The sequence below is a fragment of the Poromitra crassiceps genome (genome assembly GCF_964638095.1).
Source record: "Poromitra crassiceps genome assembly, chromosome: 4".
NCBI lineage: Eukaryota > Metazoa > Chordata > Actinopteri > Beryciformes > Melamphaidae > Poromitra > Poromitra crassiceps.
Genome location: NC_139626.1, coordinates 37202533 through 37229445, shown reverse-complemented (window position 1 = coordinate 37229445; position 26913 = coordinate 37202533). Strand labels below are relative to the sequence as shown.

At 45.6% G+C, this 26913-nt stretch overlaps 1 protein-coding gene across 1 annotated transcript in view; it reads right to left on the bottom strand.

Moving 5' to 3' along the window:
* The window catches only part of cxxc4 (CXXC finger 4), a gene marked incomplete at both ends in the record, with an annotated part of 32934 nt that extends 20696 nt beyond the window's left edge, over positions 1-12238 (bottom strand). Inside the window, one exon of the mRNA XM_083635173.1 lies at positions 11414-12238. Within this exon, the coding sequence (XP_083491299.1) occupies positions 11414-12238 (825 nt within the window). The remainder of the gene's footprint in view (positions 1-11413) is intronic.
* Positions 12239-26913: the final 14675 nt, after the last annotated feature.

The following is a 26913-nucleotide window of genomic DNA, read 5'->3' as shown; positions in this document are numbered from 1 at the left end:
TTACACACACTTGGAATGGCTTTCATTGCTAGAATAATGTTCCATACTCCATGCTAGTAACCGATGTAACTCATCGGTATTTGTCATCGACCCTAAGGAGCAGTGGCAGAAGAGGGATCTTGGAGACACTTATTTCATTGTGATCTATTAGTCACAAGAACATTCTTCCCTGCACTGTAAAAAGAAAAAAGCACTCATGAAAATGCTTATGGACGTGCACTCTAAAAGCATACCTCTGTCCACAACACATTGAAAGAGATATTTGGGTAAAAAGGGGAGAGCCTTTTCGCTGCCTCTTCCATTCATCATGCAGGCCAGGGTAAATCCCTGCCTGGCCACACACACCGAGGCTGAGCCCACCCCACTGCGAAGGAGCTGAGGCAGCGCCCCCTGGGTCAGAGGCGCCTGTCTGCAGCCCGGATCACCTACCTGCTACTCACTACAGCCGCGCGCACCGCCTCCATGTCAATTAGCTTCACCTAAGTACCCTTGTCCAAGTAAAGCACTTTTTACGCGCGGCTACTACAAAAGCTAACTCTCCGCTGGGAGCAAACCCTGTACGGAAGACAGGGGGAGCTTTCAGGTGCTGCGGAGATTTCAGGAAAACAAAACAAAAAGACGCAGCGGCGAGGTCAGTCGAGCTGTGAGATGGGGAAAACAGAGCAGCTGGAGCGGAGGGGAGGGGCGGGCGTCGTCGTAGGGGATGGCAGAGTTGGGGAGGGGGGACGGGGGGGGGGGAGACGAGAAGGACACACATGGCGTGTGCAGCAGATACCTGAGGGATCTGCTATGGAAACCCCCAATTTCTCCGCCAACTTGCAGCCCTTTGAACAGTGGAAGACGTCAGCGAGCACGGCGAGGAGAAGCCATGTGGGTGTAGCGAAGCGAGGGCTAAGCGCGGCAACATGCTGCCAGTTCTCTGAAATGTTAAATTGAAATGCAAAGTAGGAGCAGGCCTCCTTGTTTTGAGCAGATTTCTCAGCATCTGTGTGGGAGCCCTTAAACTCACAGGTCTATATATGCAGAGCTCTGCATATTTACTGCAAATCAACATAATATGTAGGTTAGGATTAAGAAATATACATGGGTGGAGTTGAGTCCTTAATTACACTCAGGTAGAGGGGACTTTAGGCAAATTAATTGACATCACATTCGCTAACAAACGTTCAATTAAGTTAATAAGGTTGGAATATGTACTGTATAGATACTTTTGGAATAATATTTCCTGTATATTGCAGTGCCTGAAATTGTGCTACTTATATGATACTCAACCTTTATTGCAGACTGTGTAAGCATAAGCAGGTACAGTATTCGCTCATGTAGGGGTAGCACAACATGCGGGAAAGTACTGTTGGTCTAGAACAGTGTTTTCCCAACCAGGGATATGTGTCCCCCTAGGGGTACTTGTGCGGCTTGCAGGGGGTACTTTGAAAGATTGGGGATTCGAATTTATTTCCAAAATGATAAAAACAAATACTCCAAGTAATTTCATGAGCCCATTGCTAAAATGGTATGTGCAACTAGTTCCCCCATGGCAGGTGTCAACTGTCACACTACCCTGTGAAGAGGTCACTGTTCTTGTAACTATGTGCAAACCAACTAGCTAGCAGACATTGATAAATGAATGGCTTCAATCATAAACTCAGAATTGTTCATTCATTTAATAATCAGTTGTGTTAGATACTAAGAGTTTCATATGAGTTTAATAGAAGAGAGAATCATCAACACACATGAGTGAGGGGGTATTGGCATGTCAAAAACAGCTCTAGGTCTCTAGTCTAGAACATGGTCAGTTCATTCATAACCAGGCATTAGGTTTAATACTACAGTACGAACATATTGATATACTCCAAATCCAAGCCTGTGGAAGTGGGAACGCTCAGTTTAGTTGATGTAATTTAGCGGATATAGACATATAATCGCATTGTAAAATCAACTTTTCTGGGCTTATGTAGAAAACCTCCCTGAGGAAGACAGAAAAACAAGTGTCAGAGCCATAAGACGAATATTCTACCTGAAGAAACCTAAAGCGATGAAATCCATAAACAGTTTTGAGCTAAACTGCAGCTTGACAAAGATCAAACCCAAGAGAGATATCGTTAGCAGAAAGCCAGTGGGCAATGTAAATTATGCTAAAGGCAGCATTTAAGACAAGAGCTAATCCAAGTGGACTAGCCCCCCCCCCCCCCCCCCCCCCCCCCCTGCTTAGTCATTCTAGCAACCGCACTGATCAGACAGGGAAACCGCTCGCCGTTTGTCAAAACACAGCTTGCACTCTGAGCAGATTGAAATCATTTTCACTACCCAACAGAATTCCTCACAGATCTTTCTCCGGAGTGACAACAGGATGTGAACAGCTCAACGGTTTCTCTATCCAGGAGGACAAAGGCGCTCTCCGCTCCTGAATGAAAATATCCACCTGATGTCATCAACTCGTGCATCATAAATCCTATCCTTAGCCGGGGGCCACAGTGTGACTTCACGCCTCTGTGACACTCTCTAACCCCAGGGTTTCTATTAGGGAGGGAAAAAAACCTTGAAATATCTTTCTGGGCATGGTGTCAGATGCTCGCCATGAAATATTCATCATTTGCGAGCAGCGGCACAATAGAGGAGGTGGCAGCATGCGTGGATTTGACTTGCAGAAATTGAGACGCTTAAACCACATTGACCGGTTTCTATCCCCATCAGCGGTTGTCACTCACAAATTCACTTCCACGTCAGTTTGCTTGGGTGAATGGCACAAATCCATCAGTCATTTTTTTTCACCATCCGATAAACTGCTTTTAACGTTTAGATATTCAACTTCGTAGTGTTTTTGTCTAATTGCAATTAAATTACGTCTGTTTTGCCAACGAGGTTGAGAAAAATCTGGACACAAGACCACAGGTCACAGCCTTAAGTATTATGGCAGATTGCCATATTATAAGCTACCAAAAATAGTAGACTACAGTATTTTGTTAGGCTGATTTGTCAAACGGCAGTCTGGAGAAGTTTGCATCCCATAGATATCGCCAGAAACTTCATATTTTATTTCCAGGTAGCCTACTTTGGGTCATTGAAAAGCGCTATATAAAACTTTGCATTTCAGTGTCATGCATTGGAAATTGAGCTGTGTACAGTCTGATTTAAGATGATGCCCAAAAACATGGCTGGGTGGTGAACTACAGGTACTACAGGTGAACAGGGGTCTTATGTATTCAACAACAAGCTTTAAATAATCTTGCTCCTGCTACAGATCAGTAAGGACAAGATTCTCTTGAATTTGTCGCTCCGTTACTCCCACAAATACGTTGATCTCTTCCATAACATTTAAAGTTTGTTCTCCCACAAATACGTTGATCTCTTCCATAACATTTAAAGTTTGTTTCTTTGTTTATTAAAAGGATCCCCATTAGCAGCTAGTCTTCCTGGGGTCCAAGACAAGACATACATTACATGAATTAGCAATTAACTCAACACAATTGCATGTGTAACTGACAGAAATGTGTTGCCTTCAAGGGAATTTTCATAAAATATGCTCTAACAGCAGTATCAAGTTTAAATGTATCCAGTAATGCAATTTTTTATTAATCAAATCTTTGTTTTTGTACATAAGGCTTAAGTTTTAGATCTAAGATTTATTTCCATTAAAAAACACAAATAGTTTTCTAGGGCTAGGCTCAGTCTGTGTTTGTAGATTTTGTAATTCATGAAACCCCCACACAGTTTTCCATAAACAGAAGCATTTTGCCTGCAGTAGCCATACTTATTATGATCATTCATGCTCTTTACAGGTACCAGTGGGATTTCTCCATCCTTCACTTGGCTAGCTTTGCCTTTGAGATATTTACACTTTTGGATCCCTTGAACTGGCTTTCATAAAAAAGCTTGACATACATTGTGAAATAGCCAAGTTGAACATAATTTGATATGGCATGAGAGAATGCGGCCCATAAACTGTACAGTTCAACACAAGTCTGTAATTAATGATTTTCAATCAGCTTTGTATTGGATCATTATGAAATCAGTCATATGTCAGAAAACTGTAAACAGTTTTGCTGTCATTCATTCAGTTTGACAGTTTTTGAGAGTTGATTTGAGTTCAGTTGTGGACCAGTGATGTCATTCATGCACAAAATGACATCACTGGTCCACAACTGAACTCAAATCAACTCTCAATAACTGTCAAACTGAATGAATGACTGCAAAACAGTTTATAGTTTTCTGATATACTACTGAGCCAACATATCTGCTTGATTATTCATCGCTTTCTTGCCTGTCTTGATTCCTAGGCTAGCCCACCAATTAAGTTGTTTCTACCCTCAATGAGAGAGACTCACATACTGTAAGTCAAGCACAAAGATGGTGTAAAATAAAGTGATATGCCACATGTGGTATCCGCGTGAAAGGCTGACCAAATTGATCTAGGATAGAAGCAAATGGTCCATCATCAATATCTTTGTCATTTTGCAGGTTTCCTAGGCAGTCTTATAGGTGACTGTTTTCTATAATGACAATAATATAGCTTCAGCCTTTCTGTAAGCAAATGTGATCTAGCTGTGAGATGTGAAATTAGCTTTGCATATCGCAGAAAGTTGGTGAGAGTTAGTGTTCTCGATGTATGAAACATATTTGTTTTAGCAGGTTTCAATAGGCATTCATAATATTATCAACAGCCCTGAAAATAGCTGTGCACTGCAAATAGCTTCACTAATTCAAACTGTGCAGACGATCCACGTGGAGTTTGGCAATACTTCTCATCAAGTTGCATCAACTTCTGCTAATCTGTCTGTCTCTCCTGGGCACACTATTCCTCAATTCAACTCATTTGCCACTGGCCTTGTTGCAATTATTAAGTTTACGCAAATCATTATTTTTTTATGGAAAAGGCTTTCTAAGAATGATAAAACGCCATTGTTTAACTGTTACATTAAAGCCCAAACATAAAATGTGTCCAAAATTGCTTGAGAGCTCGCTGTTTTTATGGGGAAGCAAACAGCTGGCTGCAACGCTCTGCCTTCGTTGCATCTGCCAGATGCATTTACCAAAGACTTTTCTCCCTCACTTTTTGCATCCAGGCTCTCAGTCAGTCAGTAATGACGAGATACCTTTTCACTTCTCAGCCAGAGTCAGCATCAATAATTTATTCTCATCTGTTTAAAATTTAAAGTGCCACACATTAACGTCCTCCCGCACCTGCACTTTCACGCTGCCTGTCCACCCTCCACTGGGCCCCCGTCTACCCCCCAGCTCTCTCTCTCTCACACACACACGCACACGCACACGCACACGCACACGCGCACACACACACACCATCCCACCCCTGCTATAATAAGGCAATGACAATGAGTTTCACCACTGAACCAGGGATGTTAAATCAAACAAGGGCAGAGGAGGCGGCAGAGCACACCGTGTAAGGGCATCGTCCGCACGCCTCCGATTACGCTTTGGCCTTAATTGGTGGCGTGGTGGCGAAAACGATGAATTCTTTAACAGGGCAGTTGTGCCTTCTTGAGCATGGTAACGGCCTAAGGAGGATGGTCATGTGTGCTGCAAATGGAAGGTGACAGAAAACCCACACTGTACGACAAATCTTGGGCAAAAGAAGGCATGACAAGGAACGGGGGGAGGAGGAGGCGTGCTCTTAAGTAGCCGAGCGTAGCTAGCACGGAAGATGTGTATAATTAAGCGGTCTGCGTCGCGGTTCAGATGGCAAAATCCTATTGTCTTGACAGGAGCTTAAGGTTGCCCTTTAGGTTGAGATGCGGTGAGGTGTCTGGCCTCATTTTCCCTCCCCCCCCCTCTCTCTCTCCACACACGCCCCCAGACCTCCGCTCGGCTGCCAAATTAATCTGCGGTTTTAAAGCTTGAATAAATCCAGTAAGTTGGAGATCTGCAGATCTAACGGCCGTCTGTCCCTCAGGCTTCTCCTTCTCTCCTTTTTTTTTTATTCCTTCACCCGCTCGCTCTCCTTTGCCCGCGGAGATTGGCTGGGAGCACTCGCTGTTATCTCCGGGGAGGCAAAGGTTGGGGGAGGTGGGCGGGTGGGGGGGAGGAGAAGGCCACAGATTTGTCCTTATCTATTCTGAGCACACCTAAAACAAATTAGACCTGGCTGCCGTTGCTTATATTTGGCTCCCTTGCTCTCATTAAGGGGCTGGATCCCAGCTATTTTCCTCAAGGTCCTGCTTCCTACCTTTTTTCTTTCTTTCTTTTCTTTCTCTTTTTTTTTGGGGGGGGGGGGGGGGGGGGGGGGGTCTTTTATCACAATAGCAAAGGTTTCCAGGCAGGCGGCCATGCTACCTTCTTCATCTCACCCATTTCCTGTCGTCATATCAACACGGCACAAAGACGAGAGAGAGAGAGAGAGAGAGAGAGAGAGAGAGAGAGAGAGAGAGCGCACGCCCCTTTGGGTGCTATGTTTTCCTGAGCATGGCGTGATGCTGGCCTCTGACATTTGCTAATTGAATGGCGGTATCTCCTCAATAGAATTTTGCTCTGTCCTTTTCCTGCGTTTTCTCTGCCACGCTACAGAGCTAATCACGTTAGCGCCACCCTGGATGTTCTCGCGTCGTTAGGATTTGCAGAATATTGTGAAGGCGAGCTGTTTAAATCAAATCGTACCCATCGACAGGCTCGACGGCTCGGCGAGCTCGCGCTTCAGTCCTCGTGATTGAGAGGATTACGAGGTTATGTTTCTATCAAACAGTAGAGTGAAGGAAGGAAAAAGTTTTAGACACCTGTCTGTGGGCATTAGAGGCACTTTGAAGAATCTGTCGAATATTGACCGTAATTCACTAGCTTTGAGAAAAATAAATTGTAAATTATACATGCAGTATACAGCTTTTGGTGTGATGTTACATTGTGAAGTGGAGCTTGGCTTGAAGTCTAACTGTGAGATGTTACTCCACTGGCCAGACTTGAGCAGGAATCTACTATTATCTTGTTGGTTTGATTGAACAAATGTCTGGCTGACAGAGGATAGTGAATAAGAGACACTAATTTAGTTGACTGCAATAAAGCCTGAATGAAGTCTATGTTGTTCCGTTTCTAGGCTTTTCTTATGTCAGAACACTGATGCCATCTCTCCTTGTCTCAGTCATGTTCATGTTGAAAATACAAACCAAGCTAATACATTGTTTCATGGTAAGTTATCAATTGGATGAACTGTGTATAATTGTTTTAAAGGTTGGAATGAAAATGTGTTGCATTGACAAATATTAAATAAATTTAGCATTCCAATGACAACCTCAAGCAATATTTAAATAATGTATGCCACTTGTAAGCTATATAGACCTCACACTTAAAACTGTTTATGAGTACAACCGCGTTAGCTTCAATCACGAATATCCTATCAACGTAGACCGTATAAGTAAGGGATAATCAACGACTAGGTTAAACTAGTTGAACGATTTTAATGCGGCGGCGTTGCCTCTGCGAAGTGCATTCAAATAGTTGAATGCACACCTAGGAGTTGACTATCCTGCTTATACCATGGTCATTTGCCAACAATATAAAATAAAAGCATTTGCTAATTGTTGGTGCAAGTTTAGCAATCAAAATCAAAAGTTTTTTCACAAGCCATAACTCTCTTCACCTTGCAACACTTGGGAAACTGACTAATACCTGGAACAATCGTTACCATCCCGTCAGCTTCTCATGCGATGGAAATATTGTTTGCCGGACTACGTGTGCGTTACACGGTTTTAATGCACACCTGCCGGCCAATCAGAAACTAGTATTCGCCCAGATCATGGTATAAAGCAATATAACATTTGACAAGTGAATGAAATCCAGTGAAAAGAGAACTTGACCAAAGGGAGACTAACAGAATTAGGGCCTGCGCTGAATATCAACTTAGGAGAGACATGAATAGAGACTGATATATAGTGTTTTGTTTCCCATACTGACTATAGTTAGTTAATGCAGGATATTAACATTGAGCCACTTGTTGGATCCTGTATCTAAAGCACCTATACACAATTATAAATGTTTTTTGTTTTTGTTTTTTGCTTTGGCTGCCCTCAAACTGTGGCAGCGTTAGTGCCATGCTCTATCTGTTGAGACAGACAGCAAGAATATCGCCAATTCCAAAAAATGACTAATTGGTGTGTTTTAAAGAAGGCTAAAGCCCTCTTCTTCAACCCTTCAGAAATCAAAGTAAAGTTCAGGTAAACAAATTGCAGAGGCGAGGACACACATGCGCCATGTGCATGCCAGCACAGTGTTATTGTTGCATTATAAAGTTGAAGAAGGACCTTTGAGCCATAGGGGCCCACGCCATGTAAAGGTAACTGCTCTGGAAATGTTAGGTTAGATGAGATTCCTCTGCCAGACTAATCCATCCTGGAGCCTGTCGGCAGAGAGAGAGAGAGAGAGAGAGGAGGAGAGAGAGAGATGGAAGAAGAGAGAGAAGGAAGGAGAGAGAGAGAGAGAGAGCAGAGTCTGCTGCAGAACAGCACAGCAGTGACACAGGGCAATTCTCTAGGGCCTTGCATTAGCGCGCTAAATTAAAGGGGGTATTAGATTAAATTGGCTCTCCGATTTCAGGGGTGTGAGTAAAATTCTGATTTGCATTTTCCAGCGCTGCTTAAGATATAATTAGTTCAGGGTGATTCCCATGTGGAAAACACTGACAGCCAAATCTAACTGGCTGCCAGTAGCTTATCGTCGCTTCCAAGGCAAGAGGTACACGCTCTGCTCGGGTTTGGTGTGCGTGTGTGCGTGTGTGTGCCTGCGTGCGCGCACGTGACAGTATTTGTGTGGATATCTTTGTATGTGTATGTGAAAGAGGGAGAGAGGGAAACTATGCATGTGCTTCTGTGCGCATGTGAAGGTGCATGTGTGGGCTGTAAAATCCTCTTCCCAAACTCAGTTGATTCATCACACTTTCTTATCGCATCACATTGAGCCGTGCACGACTGTTTACGGCACAGTCAAGGTGGGGGAGGGGGGGGAAAACACTCAATATTCATATTCATATGTATAAAATGTTGTCAAAGCAAGTGTGCAACTTCACACCTCGCTGATGCCTTCAAACTCAAACCCATTTCCGCAGCAGAAGGTGATTCTGTAATTACAGATGCAGAGCCAAAATAACAATTACTGGTAGGGAAGCCCATAATATCAATTACTGAACTCAGTGAGGGAGCTGCTTCTTTTAAAAAGCAAGTTTGGATTTGTTTTGGGGGGGTTTTCACACCCCTTGGTAATTCTAACTGTCTTTGCAAATGGATGTTTTCCAAAAGTGAGTCTACCCATGCATTATAAATGTGAGGCCATCTTCCTGGACACCTGTTTGAGGCACGTGTTAGTACATGATATATGGAGTCAACATTAAATGAGCTTCCTATTACCACCTCCGTGTGGCTTCCATATCCCATTAGTAACCCCCGTATAACACTAACACAGACACAGACACAGACACACACACACACACACACCTAAGCTGGCCATGTCTCTGGAGTTCTGTGGCGAGGGTTATAAAGGATAAGTTCACCCAAAATGATCTACTCACCCCCACACTCACACCCATGAAGGTCGGGTGAAGTTTTTTAGTCCACAAAATATTTGTGGAGTTGCTCCTAAACAACTGAAATGAATGGTGACCATCTTTCAAACGTTTTGGCGTAATCCAAGTAGAAGCCTTGAGATGCCAAAGTTGACTTGAAAATACATCATTTACACCCCGTTTTTTAGCTGAAATCTTCACATGCAGCCATGAGCTGAAAGTCCCATTTTCACTTTCACTGAAGGTTTCAGCTGAAAACAGAGTGTCACGTGACGTCTTTTTGTTTGGTGGACTAAAAGACTTGACCCAAGCTTCCATGTAAGCGTTACATGGCGGTGAGTCGATAATGACTGAATTTAAATTTTTGGGTGAACTTATCTGTTTGGGAATCCAGTCTAAATCACTCAGCCTCAGCATGCAGCTCAAACCCCCTTTGCTAGGAATCGAATGTTGGAAATTAGCTTTGGATAGCATTCCGGCCCATCTGATACTGGCAAACATCCAGGCTTGAATCAACAGAAAGCCTCCACATCGCCCATAGGACACAAACAACCGCGAGCAAATCATATGAATAAATAATATTAACACGTTAAATCTCATTGCGCCCCTCATCACTACACAATCAGCACCAGGCATCAGCATACACACTCAGGTAAAGTGCACCGTTTACAATCTATTATCAATCTTTCCATAGTTTCCCATAAAACGCAATGAACACAGGCAAATGTGATATTTACATTAGCCTACACAAGCTACAGAAAAACACATACAAATGAATGTATATGCATAAATTAACATAACTGGCTGACTTATATGCATAAAAGTCAACTAATTTGTGGTTCAAACAAGAGTCAGAAAAATGAATGACTCTAATTCATTGTGAACGAACGAATCCATACAAGGTGTTTTTCCATAGTAGATGAGGTAATATTTTATAATTAACCTCTTTTTTCCTCTCTGTGTAATCACTTAATTAATGAGCAAATCATCTGGCCCTCAGGTTGCATTTGTTGGTGATTCATCCATATAGGCTCATGTTAAGTCAGTGAGCAAGTTCAAACTATCAGGATAAAGAGAACCTTATTTCTACGTTCTTATTCTGCTTTAGCCCTTGATAACCAGCGACCAGATAAATCAATTAAAACTATCCTTTATGAACAACATTGCTCCCTAATTGTGTCCTAATGAATTTTCTTGTTACCTGCCAATTAACGCGAAATAGTTTCTCTTTGCTAAGTTGCACTGATTCCTTGGCCTGCGCAGCCTTGCGTCACCTTGCGTCATTCACTAGATTGATCTATACTTGGGCTATAATGACACAAATAGAATATAAAATGATTTCACCTCAACCCCATATGGACAATCAATTGATATAGGATCAGGGGAAGAAGATCTGTCTGGGTGGCTCACTCACTGCCCTCCCCGCATCAAACTTTGGGGGGATGTTTGGAGAAACACCATCAGCTGCAGCCCTGCCATCACTCTCACCATCTCCTGGTGGTCGGAGGCTGAGGCTTTGTGGGATATTGATTCTCCCCATCCAGAGACGGTTTCCATAATTGGTTCAAATGACCGGGTGCAGAGAGGGACGGCTCTCTGCTGAAAAGCGTTTCCCAGCCGAGCTTGGCGCTGAGCCAAGCCCGGGGTTGTTCGGATGCGTTCCAGCCCCAGCCTGACTGGCAGCAATTAGGGGTGTCTGAGCCAAGCTCAGCTTGCGCTCCGCACAAACACCCCTAATTACTGCCAATTAGGCGAGGCGGGTAGGCAGATTTGAGAAGCCGGGGGGAGGTTCAGGCATGGGTGGGCATGGAAACAATTTCCAAGCGCTTAGAACGTGACTGGATGAAAAGGTTAATGCTTTGGAGTGCGAGGGGATAATAACAAAAGAAGGGGAAGCGAGAGCGCCCCCCGGGTTCTCACCTCCAGCGACGAGCCGGGCTTCTTCTTCAGCTCCTCGCATTTCCTAAACTTGCAGATCTGGTGGCCCGTCTTGCGGTTCCGACAACTGCTGCAGACACCACAGTTGATTAGCCGCCTGCAGGGTGCACAGACCCCGCACCTTTTCCTTTTCTTCTTCGCCGGGTTTCCACTGGATGCCGAGGAATTATTCTGTGGGCAGTCTGCCAGATTGGCAATTTGAAACGCACTGTCTGTAACGGCTGCTGAGGCTGCGGGGGAGTGAAGGGCTGTCATGACGATGACCCCGGGAGGTAATGAGATGCCCCCTAAAGCCGGAATAGCGGAAAAAGTTCCAACGCGTTCTGGGAGATTCATTATCTCTGCTTCAGCAGCGCCGCATTTCAGCTTGTTCATGCATTCTCCTGCTAAAGGTCTGCAGTGTTCGGGGGATAAGGTAGAGAGGAAATTATTATTTGCCATTTGCAGCGTCTCTGGCAGCACGCCAGGCTTCCCCGGCCTCTGGGAGTCATTTCTATGCATGCTGGTCCTATTAGGGTTTATTGCCGCTGATTTCCTTCCCCAGAGCATGGCGTTATCGCAGTTCCAAGGGGACATGCCAATTCTAGCACTGGGAAAAATGGGCGTCGTGATGCGGGCAATCTTGGCAGTCTGTGGAAATGCCCCGTTGGTTTTGTAAAAGTTTGCAAAAGATCTGTACCTTTCCATTTCTGCGTTATAATCCAAAAGCTGGCTTAATCCACCATCCTGAAGATTATCCTTTTGTAAGAGGGACACGTCGGCGCTCTGTCCGTTTTCAATGCAAAGCGCATTGTTTAGGTTAGACATGGCGGAGAGACGGTGGTCAAGGTTCACGAGAAGAAGAGCTGGGTGACGGCGGCCTTCGTGGGACTGAAGCTGGTTACCACCAATGTGCAACCATCCTGGTTTATCTTCTCCAGAGCTAAAACAAAAAAACAACAATTACAGATAAAAGGGGCAAATGTTTCCATTCTAATCAGTGTTCATCTCTCCACTTCAACATTTCTCGAAAGATAAAAGCTGAACATTTGAGGAATTCGCTGGCACATTGTTTATACTCTGACGCTTCACAATGGAACGTATCACAAATAAGTCAGAGCTGATCCTTATCATGGTGACAATAATGTGATAGCTGTGACAGACCAACATGTCATTATAATGGGGAAAAAGAATTAGCATGCTTCAAAAAAAAACACAGTGGACTTTCAAGACTTCTTTTTTTTAGATCTCTTGTCAAGGGATTCTTAGATATTTTGAAGGAAGTCCAATCAGCTATCCCACAGAATGAATAAACATCCATAAACAAGGGTACATTTCATCAATATAATATTCAATGTGAAAAGAAATCACTCAAAACAGGCTACTTTAAAAAGTTAGAAGAATGCCTCACCATGAATCCATATTTACCACAAAAGTAACCACAACCACAAGCATCTTTTTTTTAACTAAAGCTTCCAATATTCACTCTTCAAAATAATCTACTTCGGGTGCCAGGAGAAGCAGAGTTCAATATCTTCAAATCAGTCATCTTATCTGGACCGTAGAAGTGGCCCCTTCACGTGAAGCTCTGTCCAGCCTCTTAAGAGCACCTGGTATTCATTCACCCAGCTCTATTACATTTACTCAATGACAGTGCAGATAGCCACTGCTCAATCTACATCCACATCATGGACCAGACCAACAACAGTGTCAGCCGCCTCAGGATGGGATGTGTGTGTGTGTGTGTGTGTGTGTGTGTGTGTGTGTGTGTGTGTGTGTTTGTTTGTAGGTGTGTGTGTGTGGGGGGGGTATGGGGTGCTCCATTTCCCCTCTCTCTCCACCAGTCTGTCTGGATTTGGTTTCCACAGATAAAAGCCCATTAGACACATCTCCCCCTGCTTCCATTACCTTTTTCTGGGCTTTCTCTCTTTTAATTGCCAAAGCTGATCCATTGCTGGAAACACTAAAGCATTTCAAATCACTTCCATTGTACCTCCCAACAGCTGCCTCAAAAATTAATTCTAATTATGCACACTGGAATTGGAGAGATCATACTGGGTGGCCTTAGTCAAGTCCTCTGAAGTCTATCCACAGCCTCTAAACGTGCGTACAAGGTAGGCTACATATTTGCCTCATTGACAAAGCCATACAATTATTCAGACATTATAAGTATAACCACTATATGTCCAATTGTTTTTTTTACATTCATCCTCCTTGGTGATGCACTTTCCAATGTACACAGTCAAACATATAATCCAAAGGTTCAACAAAATATTATTTTTCATGACACCTGATATCAAGCCAATAATCCTATCCAGTATCCACCATCCATCGCAGAGATCTGTAGGTTCAATGTCACGTGCCATCCCAAACAACCCACAGCCACCCTGCAGTAAACAAAACCTCCCTGCCTTAATGATCGGCCCTCCTCGGGGTCATTATTACTTAATCAATTCACCCCCGGAGCAAAATACGCAGCCCAAAGGCAATCAAGTCACGGACATTGATTTTCAGCCTGTAAACAAAGTTTAGAGAGACAGAAATGTTCAATACTTGGAGAGAGAGAGAGAGAGAGAGAGATGAAAGAAAGTAAAAGCCACGTCCGATGATGAGCCACTGTGCCGCTGCACCACGATGCCATTAATTACAGCCAGTCTGGTCTGTGGTAGACATTCAGATCAAAGGTCATGCAAAGATAATCCGAATAAGAGGAGGGATTGTAGACTAGTGCAATATTGCAAATAAAACCCATATAAAATAATAATAATCTGACTATTTCCCGGATCACTTGGCGGCTACACAGACACAAATCGGGATACAAAACAGGCATGCGAGATATGACAGTGGATGGCAAAATACGCACGGAGAGCATCACTTACCACTAGGTTCCCGTTGAGAAGAGCGCCCAGATGCTACCAGTCTGCAAACATATTACGGTCGGCACATTACTGCGAAGCGATACGTGGAAGGGGGGGTAGAGGACGGGGGGGAAAAACAATACAAATATGTGAGGACGCACAGAATATAGGCGAGAGAGAAAGCGAAAGGCAGAGTGCGCTCAAAACAAAAGCACCATTTTTTATCGACTTTCTTGTCACGTCAGGAAAAAATTTGAAAAAGTAGAAAAATCAACACAAAATAGCAGAAAAGGGGTGTTATAGGTGTTTCCTCTCCTCTTGATCCGGGGGCTGTATTGTGTGGAGTCTGCCTGCCTGGCTGCTCTCCTCTCGGTCCGCTGTGTCTCGGGCTGTCGCTGTGTGTGGCTGATTGGTGCTGAGGTGAGGAAGCAGGGATGTGGACACCTACTGATCATTGGCTGGAAATTACTATAGAAACACACTGGGGAGGTGGGAGGGAGGGATAGCTCAGGGCGCCCTACAGGGGGAGATATATCTATGGCAAATATCTGCGTCTGTGCGCCTTTGTCGCCCCTTCTTTTCGTTCTTTCCTCTAAAGCTATTTTTCTTGGGCTATTCATATATATATTTTCCGTTTACATTTCTTTCGGACGCATGACGCGGCATTTAGAGAGGAGGCGGGGGAGGAGGTGTCATTTGCCCAGACGCGTCTTTTAATAAGGATTGGGGAAACTTGTCAAATTAATTTGAATGGAGCTGAGCTGTGATTAAGATAAAATGCCTCCACCGGGTTGTTTTCTCTCCCTCTCTCTCCCCCCCCCCCCTCTTTCTCTCGCTCTCTCTCTCTCCGTCCAGCGACAGCCATAATTACTAAGACCTCCGGGATTCATCACCATTATAAATCCTGCCTGCTGGCCACACACGCACACGCACACGCACACACACACACGCAGACGCGCGCCTGCAGCTCCCACAGGCTGCTGACAACACGGGTGTACGCACGGCACATTTATTCCATCAGCCCCCATGTGGGACACCGTGCGTTCATTCATGTTGATGCCGCCTAAGCTTTGAATTAAGATGAAATTAGGACTCCAATCAACTTCCCGCATCCCCCTCATTTAGTATTGTTGTTGTTGTTGTTGTTCCGCCAACACTGATGTGGAGCTTCATCACCTAGCAGTGTAGTTTAGAAAAGGCATTATAGGCTACTGTACAGGACCACCATCCTGTACTCCACAGGTAAGCTAATTGATCATTAATTATCCATAAATGACAGTAACCCTATTGTGGCTAATACATTTGAGTATAGCCTTTTATGCAGCTAGAATGTTGCTATACAAACATCATTCACTCCTTTCATTCTATTGTAATACCATAGAAGATCAAACAAACAAACAAACAAACAATGGATGACAAGGTCACTAATACACACTATAAAAGTTTCTATAGGAATATTATACGGCTAAGAATAGCCTATGTCAGTAATTATCATTCTTCATGAATTTCAAGCGCATAAAATGACACGATTTCACAGAGGGATAGAAGACGTCAGCATCAGGTCTGCTTTAAGACAAGCGTCGCTGTGAGTAAACAACAACAAACACACTTGACAGCTACACCAAAACATGTCTGATGTGAGTGGCACAGCCCTGCAGGTTTGAGCTGTGTGACACAGGCCTATGGGCCACTAAAGGCTACACTTTGACAAATGTATTGAGAGATGGCAATGGGACAGAGGGGAAAAGAGAAAAGTGTCATGTAAGACCTATAAGACTTCTATCTCAATGTTCTGCCTTTGCAGCTGCCTGCATTGTGTAGTCCACCCGCAGATGGGAATCGAACCAGTAACCTTCGGCATGTGAGGTGGATGCTCTAGCAAGGGGACTCTATGGAGACTAATGACCTCTAGCATCTATAGAGCGTCTCTTGAGGTCTCCGAGAGTGAGGTTTACTTACTGCACAGCACTACCCGCTGGCTACAGTTACACAACTAATATGCAAATCACCTCTTCCTTCTGAGGCCAAATTTTATTCGCAGGTGTTTTAATAATTAAATTAATTAAAATTTAATTCACAAATGACTTATTGCAATGAAAGTATTCACATGATACAACAAAAATGATGTGATATACTTCCAGGATCCTAATTCTTAAACCATAAAATGACCCGAGTTTAAGACTGAAATTCATTGATGATATTAGGGCTGCAAGTTCCTGCAACTGACGATTATTTTCATTGTCGATTATTCTCTCGATGAATCGATTAGTTGTTTGGTCTATGAAATATCATAAAATGGTGAAATGTCAACCAGTGTTTCCCAAAGCCTAAGATAACGTCCTCAAATGTCTTGTTTGTGTGTCCACAACCCAAAGATATTCAGTTTACTGTCATATAGGAGTACATAAACCAGAAAATATTCACATTTAAGAAGCTGGAATCAGAGAATTCTGACTTAAAAAATGACTCAAACCGATTAATCGGTTAACAAATTAGTTAGTTAGTAATATTTGACAACTAACATTTATTGGGGCCTGCAAACACCTTGGGTCTTTTTTCTTCTTCCAAACAGTGCATGTAAACAAGGCCAGCAGACAGACAAGACAGTAGAGGGAGTGCTGGGAAAGCTGCTTCTTACATCACTTCCTTCCTTTACCTATAGACTTTACCTATAGACTTGGAAACCGTAAGAAAGAAATCACGCCATTTCAAACCGTGCAAACGTTGAAATCAAAATATTGCCTTAAGCTAATTACTCCCAGTAATCAGAGCATTGTTGTGCATGTAAACGCACTGTCTCATTACTCACCTCTGGACTGAAGACCCATCTGCTACAGTGTGGCGTACTGTCTGCCATAGCAGACACAACATGCCCCTGTCCCCCCTCTGCTGCTGGAGGAGTCTGAGGCTCCTCATACTGCTGCACGCCCTCCCCTCATCTTCTAGCTCTTTGGTCCTGTGAACCTGCCCTGCTTTCTTACAGTATATCCTTACACACACACACACACATGCACATACACACACAAACACACACACGCACAAATGTTGACATCTTATATCTTATTAGTATATTTTGTTTTGTTTCTGTCTTGCTTTGTATCTGCTGTGTTTGCTGCTTTGTAAAGCACTTTGACATCCAAACAAAGCAGTTTATATGAATAAACTTGCCTTGACTTGACTTGAGTGGCCTGATGTCAAATAAGGATGAAATCAAAACTTTGCCTGCCTGACTCCCAGCCAGACGCCACAGTCCCCATGCCAAAGCACCATTTGACAGTTACATAAGAAACACAGGAGAATCATCCTTTTAAGTCTTATTTGCCTCAGGATCGGGCCCTGCACATCTGCGTCTATGGAGTCTGTCTGAAAATCATTTTATCTCCCGGGCGATAATACCCCCTCCCCAGGGGAAATCTGCCTTGGTGGTCCCAACCTCTGTAAAGCCATGGCAGTGTGTGGGTCTCCAACAGTGGGAGGCATCAGCCGCATGTACTGTAGCAGGCCTTTCTTCCTGCCTGCGTCGCTCCCCTCCCCCTGCGCTTTTTACTGAACTCCAAAGAGTAATTAATAACCACAAGGCCAGGTTTAAATGTAGCCAGCGTTTACTCACTGGAAATAGGATGACGGAGGAGTAAAAGTCATACGACATGGGTGTTTGATGGGTGGTGTTGTGAATTCATCGATTCATCCGTCTCTACGTGATCATGGCTGTGTGTGTGTGTGTGTGTGTGTGTGTGTGTGTGTGTGCATGTGTGTCTGTTTGAGTATACGTTTGATTGTATCAATATTTGAGAGGGTGTCTGTAAGGTAAAGGTATGAATAATGTGAAGATACACCCAGTTACTCCTTCTCTCCTTTGCGGAACATATTTAAGAAAATAACCTCCAGTCCCCAACTAAGCACCGGATTTCATAAAATAGCAATAAACAAAGAGAAATACGATAAGTTCACCCAAAAATGAAAGTTCTGTCATGATGTACTCAGCTCTATTCCGGTGGAAGGCTGGGTGACGTTTTTTTAGTCCGCAAAACATTCATGGACTTTTCCAGGGAAACAAGAGTTACAGTATTCATCAAAACAATTGAAGTGAATGGTGGTGACCAACTTTCAAATGTCAAAAAGAACAGAAGAAAACAGAAAGAAATGCCTCTATACTGCTCGTCTGGCATAATCCAAGTCTCCAGAAGCCCTGAGATGCCAAGTTGACTTGAAAATACATCATTTACACTGTGTTTTTTTATCTGAAATGTTCACTGTATCCGTGAGCTTAAAGTGAAAGTTAAGTTAAGTTAAGTTAAGTTATCCTTTATTTATCCCCTTGGGGAAATTCATCCTCTGCATTTGACCCATCCTCTAGCCCGGGGACCAACTCCAGTTATTTTGCCAGTACCTTGGTCAGGGGCACCGGCAGGAGTATAACCCTAACATACATGTCTTTCTTGATGTGTGAAAAGTGAAAACAGGACTTTCAGCTCACTGCTACAGTGAACATTTCAGCTAAAAAACAGGGTGTAAAGGAGATATTTTCAAGTCAACTTGGCATCTCAGGGCATCTGGAGACTTGGATTATTCCAGGCAGGCAGTATGGAAGCCTTTTTTTTTTTTTACCTTTGAAAGTTGGTCACCATCCACTTCAAATGTTTAGGAGAATGCTGTAACTGTTTCCATGGAAAACTCCACGAATGTTTTGTGGACTAAAAAACTTCCCCCGACCTTCCACTGGCATGGGGGTGAGTAGATAATGACTGAATTTTCATTTTTGGGTGAACTTATCCTTTAAGTATTGGTGGACTCTAGTGCAAGCATTTTTATGAATCGCCTCCCTGTGACTGAATGTGGATCATGTTTATTCCGTAGTCCTTTTGTGGAGCCACGTGCAGCTGCTGCCCTCTCAGTATGTCCACCTGCTATTTCAAGCATATCATATCCCTGCCTGATTAGGATATATCGATTTATGTATGAAAACAATACACCCTAGTGGAGCCAGAACAGATAAGTGCAGTTTCTCAATGGAATTGTGTGGGGGGGGGGGGGGCAGAGGGCACTCGGGAGAGTGCATACCTCCGCCAACGTTTCTACAAAGTGCTGTTATTCCCTTTGGAAGTTAGGTGTCTTTGTGTGATTGGTCATACCCGTTGCCACGCCCCCTTTTGAGCAGTGGGCATGGAAATGTCATGAGTTCTACTGTAAGTTGGTCCATGACCTACTTTTCTACAAAGTTTCGTGCAAATCCGTTAATAACCTTTTGACACAAACAGACAGACAAACAGACAGAAAGAGAGGCAGAAAGACAGACAGACAGAAAGACATACAAACAGACAGAAAGACAGACAAACAGACAGAAAGACATACAGACAGAAAGACATACAGACAGAAAGACAGACAGACAGACAGACAGACAGACAGACAGACAGAAAGACATACAGGCAGAAAGACAGGCAGAAAGACAAACAGGGGTGAAAACGTGACCTCCCGGCCAACTCCGTTGGCAGAGGTAAAAACAACAACCACCTCCAAGACCAACGAGGAACAGAGTGGAGCACCACTGTGCTGCTGGAGGTGTTTCAGAGTGGAGCACCACTGTGCCTGCTGGAGGTGTTTCAGAGTGGAGCACCACTGTGCCTGCTGGAGGTGTTTCAGAGTGGAGCACCACTGTGCCTGCTGGAGGTGTTTCTGATGGAGTGGAGCACCACTGTGCCTGCTGGAGGTGTTTCAGAGTGGAGCACCACTGTGCTGCTGGAGGTGTTTCAGAGTGGAGCACCACTGTGCTGCTGGAGGTGTTTCAGAGTGGAGCACCACTGTGCCTGCTGGAGGTGTTTCAGAGTGGAGCACCACTGTGCCTGCTGGAGGTGTTTCAGAGTGGAGCACCACTGTGCCTGCTGGAGGTGTTTCAGAGTGGAGCACCACTGTGCCTGCTGGAGGTGTTTCTGATGGAGTGGAGCACCACTGTGCCTGCTGGAGGTGTTTCTGATGGAGTGGAGCACCACTGTGCCTGCTGGAGGTGTTTCTGATGGAGTGGAGCACCACTGTGCCTGCTGGAGGTGTTTCAGAGTGGAGCACCACTGTGCCTGCTGGAGGTGTTTCAGAGTGGAGCACCACTGTGCCTGCTGGAGATGTTTCAGAGTGGAGCACCACTGTGCTGCTGGAGGTGTTTCAGAGTGGAGCACCACTGTGCCTGCTGGAGGTGTTTCAGAGTGGAGCACCATTGTGCCTGCTGGAGGTGTTTCAGAGTGGAGCACCACTGTGCCTGCTGGAGGTGTTTCAGAGTGGAGCACCACTGTGCCTGCTGGAGGTGTTTCAGAGTGGAGCACCACTGTGCCTGCTGGAGGTGTTTCAGAGTGGAGCATCACTGTGCCTGCTGGAGGTGTTTCTGATGGAGTGGAGCACCACTGTGCCTGCTGGAGGTGTTTCTGATGGAGTGGAGCACCACTGTGCCTGCTGGAGGTGTTTCTGATGGAGTGGAGCACCACTGTGCCTGCTGGAGGTGTTTCTGATGGAGTGGAGCACCACTGTGCCTGCTGGAGGTGTTTCAGAGTGGAGCACCACTGTGCCTGCTGGAGGTGTTTCTGATGGCCTCACCCAGACTGTTATGGTAAATAGCATTCCTCTGAGGCCTCTAAAGCGAGGAGAGAACGACACAGACAGACAAAGAGTGAAAAGCGAGAGAGCGAGAGAGAGAGAGAGAGAGAGAGAGAGAGAGAGAGAGAGAGAGAGCGAGAGAGCAACTGGGGATAATAAACAGTATGAGATGATGGGCTTGGCAGTGATGTGCCGCGGTGCAGCAGCAACCTTGGCAGTGTTTATTTAGAAACCTGCCTCGTTCCCTCCTTCAGGCTATAATGCATGGTGCCCTCACCTCCTGCACATTAGCCCTTGGCTGCGGCGTGCTGTTTTACCCTGCCTCCTCCAGAACACTCTGCTGAGCCCCCCCCCCCCCCCCCCCCCGCCTGTTAATTGGAGTGTATACAGCGCCCTTAATTATCCAGTTAGCAGCTTTGCTGAAAGAAGGCCGACTCCTCCTGGCACACAGTCTGGTGCAGATGACAGCGCCTCCACACAGACTCTTCGATGGAAAGCCTCAGGTAACTTGTGGCTGGGAAAGTATCTTGTGTGCGTGTAGGAAAGGAGGTTAGCAAGCACATCGATTTATTTCAGACTCTTACGAGTTTTGAGCTATGTTCGATAGCGTTAGTCTTTCGGCAGACATAAGGACAGCGGAGAGGTCCCTCTGGTTCTGTTTGTGTGCTATTATTGTGACACCGAGAGCTCAACCACAGACAATACAAATGATGCAGCACAAGTGGTAAGATTCACATTCACTGTTTGAGGATTATTCCATTAGTCTATATTAATAAATGACCTTTTCTTCTCTCCAGGCTCGGCAACTCCATCATACTAAAAAATACAGATAGACAGCAAGTGCGTTCTGTACAGTCCCATGGTGCTTTCATGGCAAAGATATATAGACTTAAATCAATTAGCTGTTTATTTGAATGTGGTTTCAGCTCTGTGGCTCCCTCATCGATCAGCAGCCTGCAACTGTTCTGTGGAGAATACAGCAACACATCTTGGTTACATTAGTGACTGAACTGTTAGCCTAGCTAAAGATAGCTTATAGCATATTATTACAATTAATATAATAAAAATATTAGAAGTTGGTGTGGAAAATAGATGAGCTAGTCGGAAGTGCTGCACCTGTTGTGTTATGTGAAGAATCACAGCTGTGTGAAGATGTATAGTTAAAAGTAAAATTGTACACAAACTAAAGAATAGAATGTTTATTTCCTTTGATTAATTGGATACTGGTCAATCAAGGATAGACTTGATTTGTGAAGAAGAAGAAGAAGAAGAAGAAGAAGAAGAAGAAGAAGAAGAAGAAGAAAAAGAAGAAGAATGAGTTTGATAGCGTCCAGGTATTAGCCTAAGTCTCACCTTCAAATCTTGACATTGGCTTATGGAGATCCGAGAACAGCGATTCAGATGCACATAGTTCACCCCTGAGTGGTTGCTTCCATCTCTTTCCAGCTCCTGTCTAAGGCTTCCTACCACCACGTCCTGGATATACAGTGGTGGGGAGGAGGCAAAGGTCATCAGTTGGAATCAAAAGAAACATACTATATTGCCCATAATCAATATATGCCCCAGCCTGCCACCAGGCCACCAGGCCACGTGGCCACATGAATGTAAACACTCAAGATAATGTCACAAATGATTAGACTGAGCAGTGAGTTAGGTGTCTTTATCATGTAAAACCTCATCTAAAGCCTGTCAAACCATGTTGACCTTTCTCTTGATTTGGCTGCAGTGATCCAACTCCCCCTGTAACAACTGAGTGTCCTGAAACACTATACTGTAACACACACTACCTGTCCATAATTTTGGGCAATATATTTATAATTGCCAGGATTATTCCTGCCATTTCCAGGAAGCGGCTCCATTTTCCTTCCATGCTGTTTCCTCAGCTAAATATAGGGTGTTGTTCACAATGCGTTAAAAATCTGAATTCATCAAATGGCGACAAGCGATGCAGTCTTTCAGTAACTGGCCCTCTTCATGGATTAGGATTGAGACAAGCGATGCAGTCTTATAACTGGCCCTCTTCATGGATTAGGATTGAGGACACTTTTGTTTTTGTGCCAATATGTGCAAACACACAGTCGCCGCGCTCATCTGTCGGTGCGGGCGAGCAAACAGCTTCAGCAAACACAAACATCTTGGTGGCACCCTGTTAAGTCCACAAGTCACATTCAGGATAGGACTCAAAGCGTTTGCACACCACATTGTGCCTGCCTGCAAGTCACATTGTGCCTGCCTGCTGCACCACATTGTGCCTGCCTGCTGCCTGCTGCACCACATTGTGCCTACCTGCTGCACCACATTGTGCCTACCTGCTGCACCACATTGTGCCTACCTGCTACACCACATTGTGCCTGCCTGCTGCACCACATTGTGCCTGCCTGCTACACCACATTGTGCCTGCCTGCTGCACCACATTGTGCCTGCCTGCTGCCTGCTGCACCACATTGTGCCTGCTGCCTGCTGCACCACATTGTGCCTGCTGCCTGCTGCACCACATTGTGCCTGCTGCCTGCTGCACCACATTGTGCCTGCCTGCTGCCTGCTGCACCACATTGTGCCTGCCTGCTGCCTGCTGCACCACATTGTGCCTGCCTGCTGCACCACATTGTGCCTGCCTGCTGCCTGCTGCACCACATTGTGCCTGCCTGCTGCCTGCTGCACCACATTGTGCCTGCTGCCTGCTGCACCACATTGTGCCTGCTGCCTGCTGCACCACATTGTGCCTGCCTGCTGCCTGCTGCACCACATTGTGCCTGCCTGCTACACCACATTGTGCCTGCCTGCTGCACCACATTGTGCCTGCCTGCTGCCTGCTGCACCACATTGTGCCTGCTGCCTGCTGCACCACATTGTGCCTGCCTGCTACACCACATTGTGCCTGCTGCCTGCTACACCACATTGTGCCTGCCTGCTACACCACATTGTGCCTGCCTGCTACACCACATTGTGCCTGCCTGCTACACCACATTGTGCCTGCCTGCTACACCACATTGTGCCTGCCTGCTACACCACATTGTGCCTGCCTGCTGCACCACATTGTGCCTGCCTGCTACACCACATTGTGCCTGCCTGCTGCACCACATTGTGCCTGCCTGCTGCCTGCTGCACCACATTGTGCCTGCCTGCTACACCACATTGTGCCTGCCTGCTGCCTGCTACACCACATTGTGCCTGCCTGCTGCACCACATTGTGCCTGCCTGCTGCCTGCTGCACCACATTGTGCCTGCCTGCTACACCACATTGTGCCTGCCTGCTGCACCACATTGTGCCTGCCTGCTGCCTGCTGCACCACATTGTGCCTGCCTGCTACACCACATTGTGCCTGCCTGCTGCCTGCTGCACCACATTGTGCCTGCCTGCTACACCACATTGTGCCTGCTGCACCACATTGTGCCTGCCTGCTGCCTGCTGCACCACATTGTGCCTGCCTGCTACACCACATTGTGCCTGCCTGCTGCCTGCTGCACCACATTGTGCCTGCCTGCTACACCACATTGTGCCTGCCTGCTACACCACATTGTGCCTGCCTCCTGCCTGCTACACCACATTGTGCCTGCCTGCTGCCTGCTACACCACATTGTGCCTGCCTGCTACACCACATTGTGCCTGCCTGCTACACCACATTGTGCCTGCCTGCTACACCACATTGTGCCTGCCTGCTACACCACATTGTGCCTGCCTGCTGCACCACATTGTGCCTGCCTGCTACACCACATTGTGCCTGCCTGCTGCACCACATTGTGCCTGCCTGCTGCCTGCTGCACCACATTGTGCCTGCCTGCTACACCACATTGTGCCTGCCTGCTGCACCACATTGTGCCTGCCTGCTGCACCACATTGTGCCTGCCTGCTACACCACATTGTGCCTGCCTGCTGCACCACATTGTGCCTGCCTGCTACACCACATTGTGCCTGCCTGCTGCACCACATTGTGCCTGCCTGCTGCACCACATTGTGCCTGCCTGCTGCCTGCTGCACCACATTGTGCCTGCCTGCTACACCACATTGTGCCTGCCTGCTGCCTGCTACACCACATTGTGCCTGCCTGCTGCACCACATTGTGCCTGCCTGCTGCCTGCTGCACCACATTGTGCCTGCCTGCTACACCACATTGTGCCTGCCTGCTGCACCACATTGTGCCTGCCTGCTGCCTGCTGCACCACATTGTGCCTGCCTGCTACACCACATTGTGCCTGCCTGCTGCCTGCTGCACCACATTGTGCCTGCCTGCTACACCACATTGTGCCTGCCTGCTGCACCACATTGTGCCTGCCTGCTGCCTGCTGCACCACATTGTGCCTGCCTGCTACACCACATTGTGCCTGCCTGCTGCCTGCTGCACCACATTGTGCCTGCCTGCTACACCACATTGTGCCTGCCTGCTACACCACATTGTGCCTGCCTCCTGCCTGCTACACCACATTGTGCCTGCCTGCTGCCTGCTACACCACATTGTGCCTGCCTGCTACACCACATTGTGCCTGCCTGCTACACCACATTGTGCCTGCCTGCTACACCACATTGTGCCTGCCTCCTGCCTGCTACACCACATTGTGCCTGCCTGCTGCCTGCTACACCACATTGTGCCTGCCTGCTACACCACATTGTGCCTGCCTGCTACACCACATTGTGCCTGCCTGCTGCCTGCTACACCACATTGTGCCTGCCTGCTACACCACATTGTGCCTGCCTCCTGCCTGCTACACCACATTGTGCCTGCCTGCTGCCTGCTGCACCACATTGTGCCTGCCTGCTGCACCACATTGTGCCTGCCTGCTGCACCACATTGTGCCTGCCTGCTGCACCACATTGTGCCTGCCTGCTGCACCACATTGTGCCTGCCTGCTGCACGCAGACGAAAAGGTGTTATCATTCCATCTGCACCATAATGGCACTATAGTCACTCAGCTGACCTGCTCTGGTGAGAAAAGAATGCTGTTATAGTACAGCAGTTGTTAATTTATTTATTTTTTATAGCTCCATTTGGAATTACATGTCTGTCACATACAGTGTTGGGCAAGTTACTTTCAAAATGTAATATACTACATATTACTAGTTACTTTCACTTGAAAGTAATAAGTTACTTTACAATATTACTGTGTAGCGTAACTCATTACTTATTACACTACTTTTGCATTACTTTCACCAAAATAACTGCAGTAGCAGAATGACATCGCTGCCTCGGAACCATCCCGAAAAATAATTTAAACCCTCTTGAATTCAGTGTAAACCGTCCAAAATTCTAAATGTTATCCCTTTCTTTTGTTAATGTAATCTATAGTGGTTATTTGCATAAAAACACACAATTTTAATTAGTGTGCTTAAAAAAATGTAACTCAATTTGTAACTTGTGTTACTTGACAGAGTAACTTGTATAATATTACTGAAATCATATTGGTAATAAGTTATATTAGTGAGTTACTGCTCAAAGTAATATATTACATATAATACGTTACTTTTGTAATGAGTTACCCCCAACACTGGTCACATACCACGCCATATCTGCTTTAATTACCTTCACCAAGGAGGTTATGTTTTCGGTGCTGTTTGTTTGTCAGCAGGATTCCGCAAAAGCTACTGGGCCGATCTTCATGAAACTTGGTGGAAGGTTGTAGCATGGGCCAAGGAAGAACCCATTACATTTTGGAGCGGATCCGATACGACTCACAAACAAGCAATAGCACAAACCTTGGCGGAGGTCTGCACTCTCCGAGTACCCTTCTAGTTGATTGATTGATTTTATTTCCGGATCATACACCCAAGGTGCCTAGTCCACATAGGTTTATGATGCACAACCACACATCACATCAAGCATCACACACACAAAACAGACTGCTGTTTGGCCCAGGCTCCTGCAAGACGTCTCTAGACATGTGTGATCTTTGGCAATGAGGGTGATCACATGAGTTAAGGCAGACAACACACTATAATCTGCTTCATGGCTCAAAAGAAAATGTTTGACTGCGGCAGGAGAAAACTCTTGGTTTTGTTGTCTATTTCTATTATTTTGCATGACAGCTATGATAAATATGAATAATTAATGGGCATAAAAATGGGATGGACTT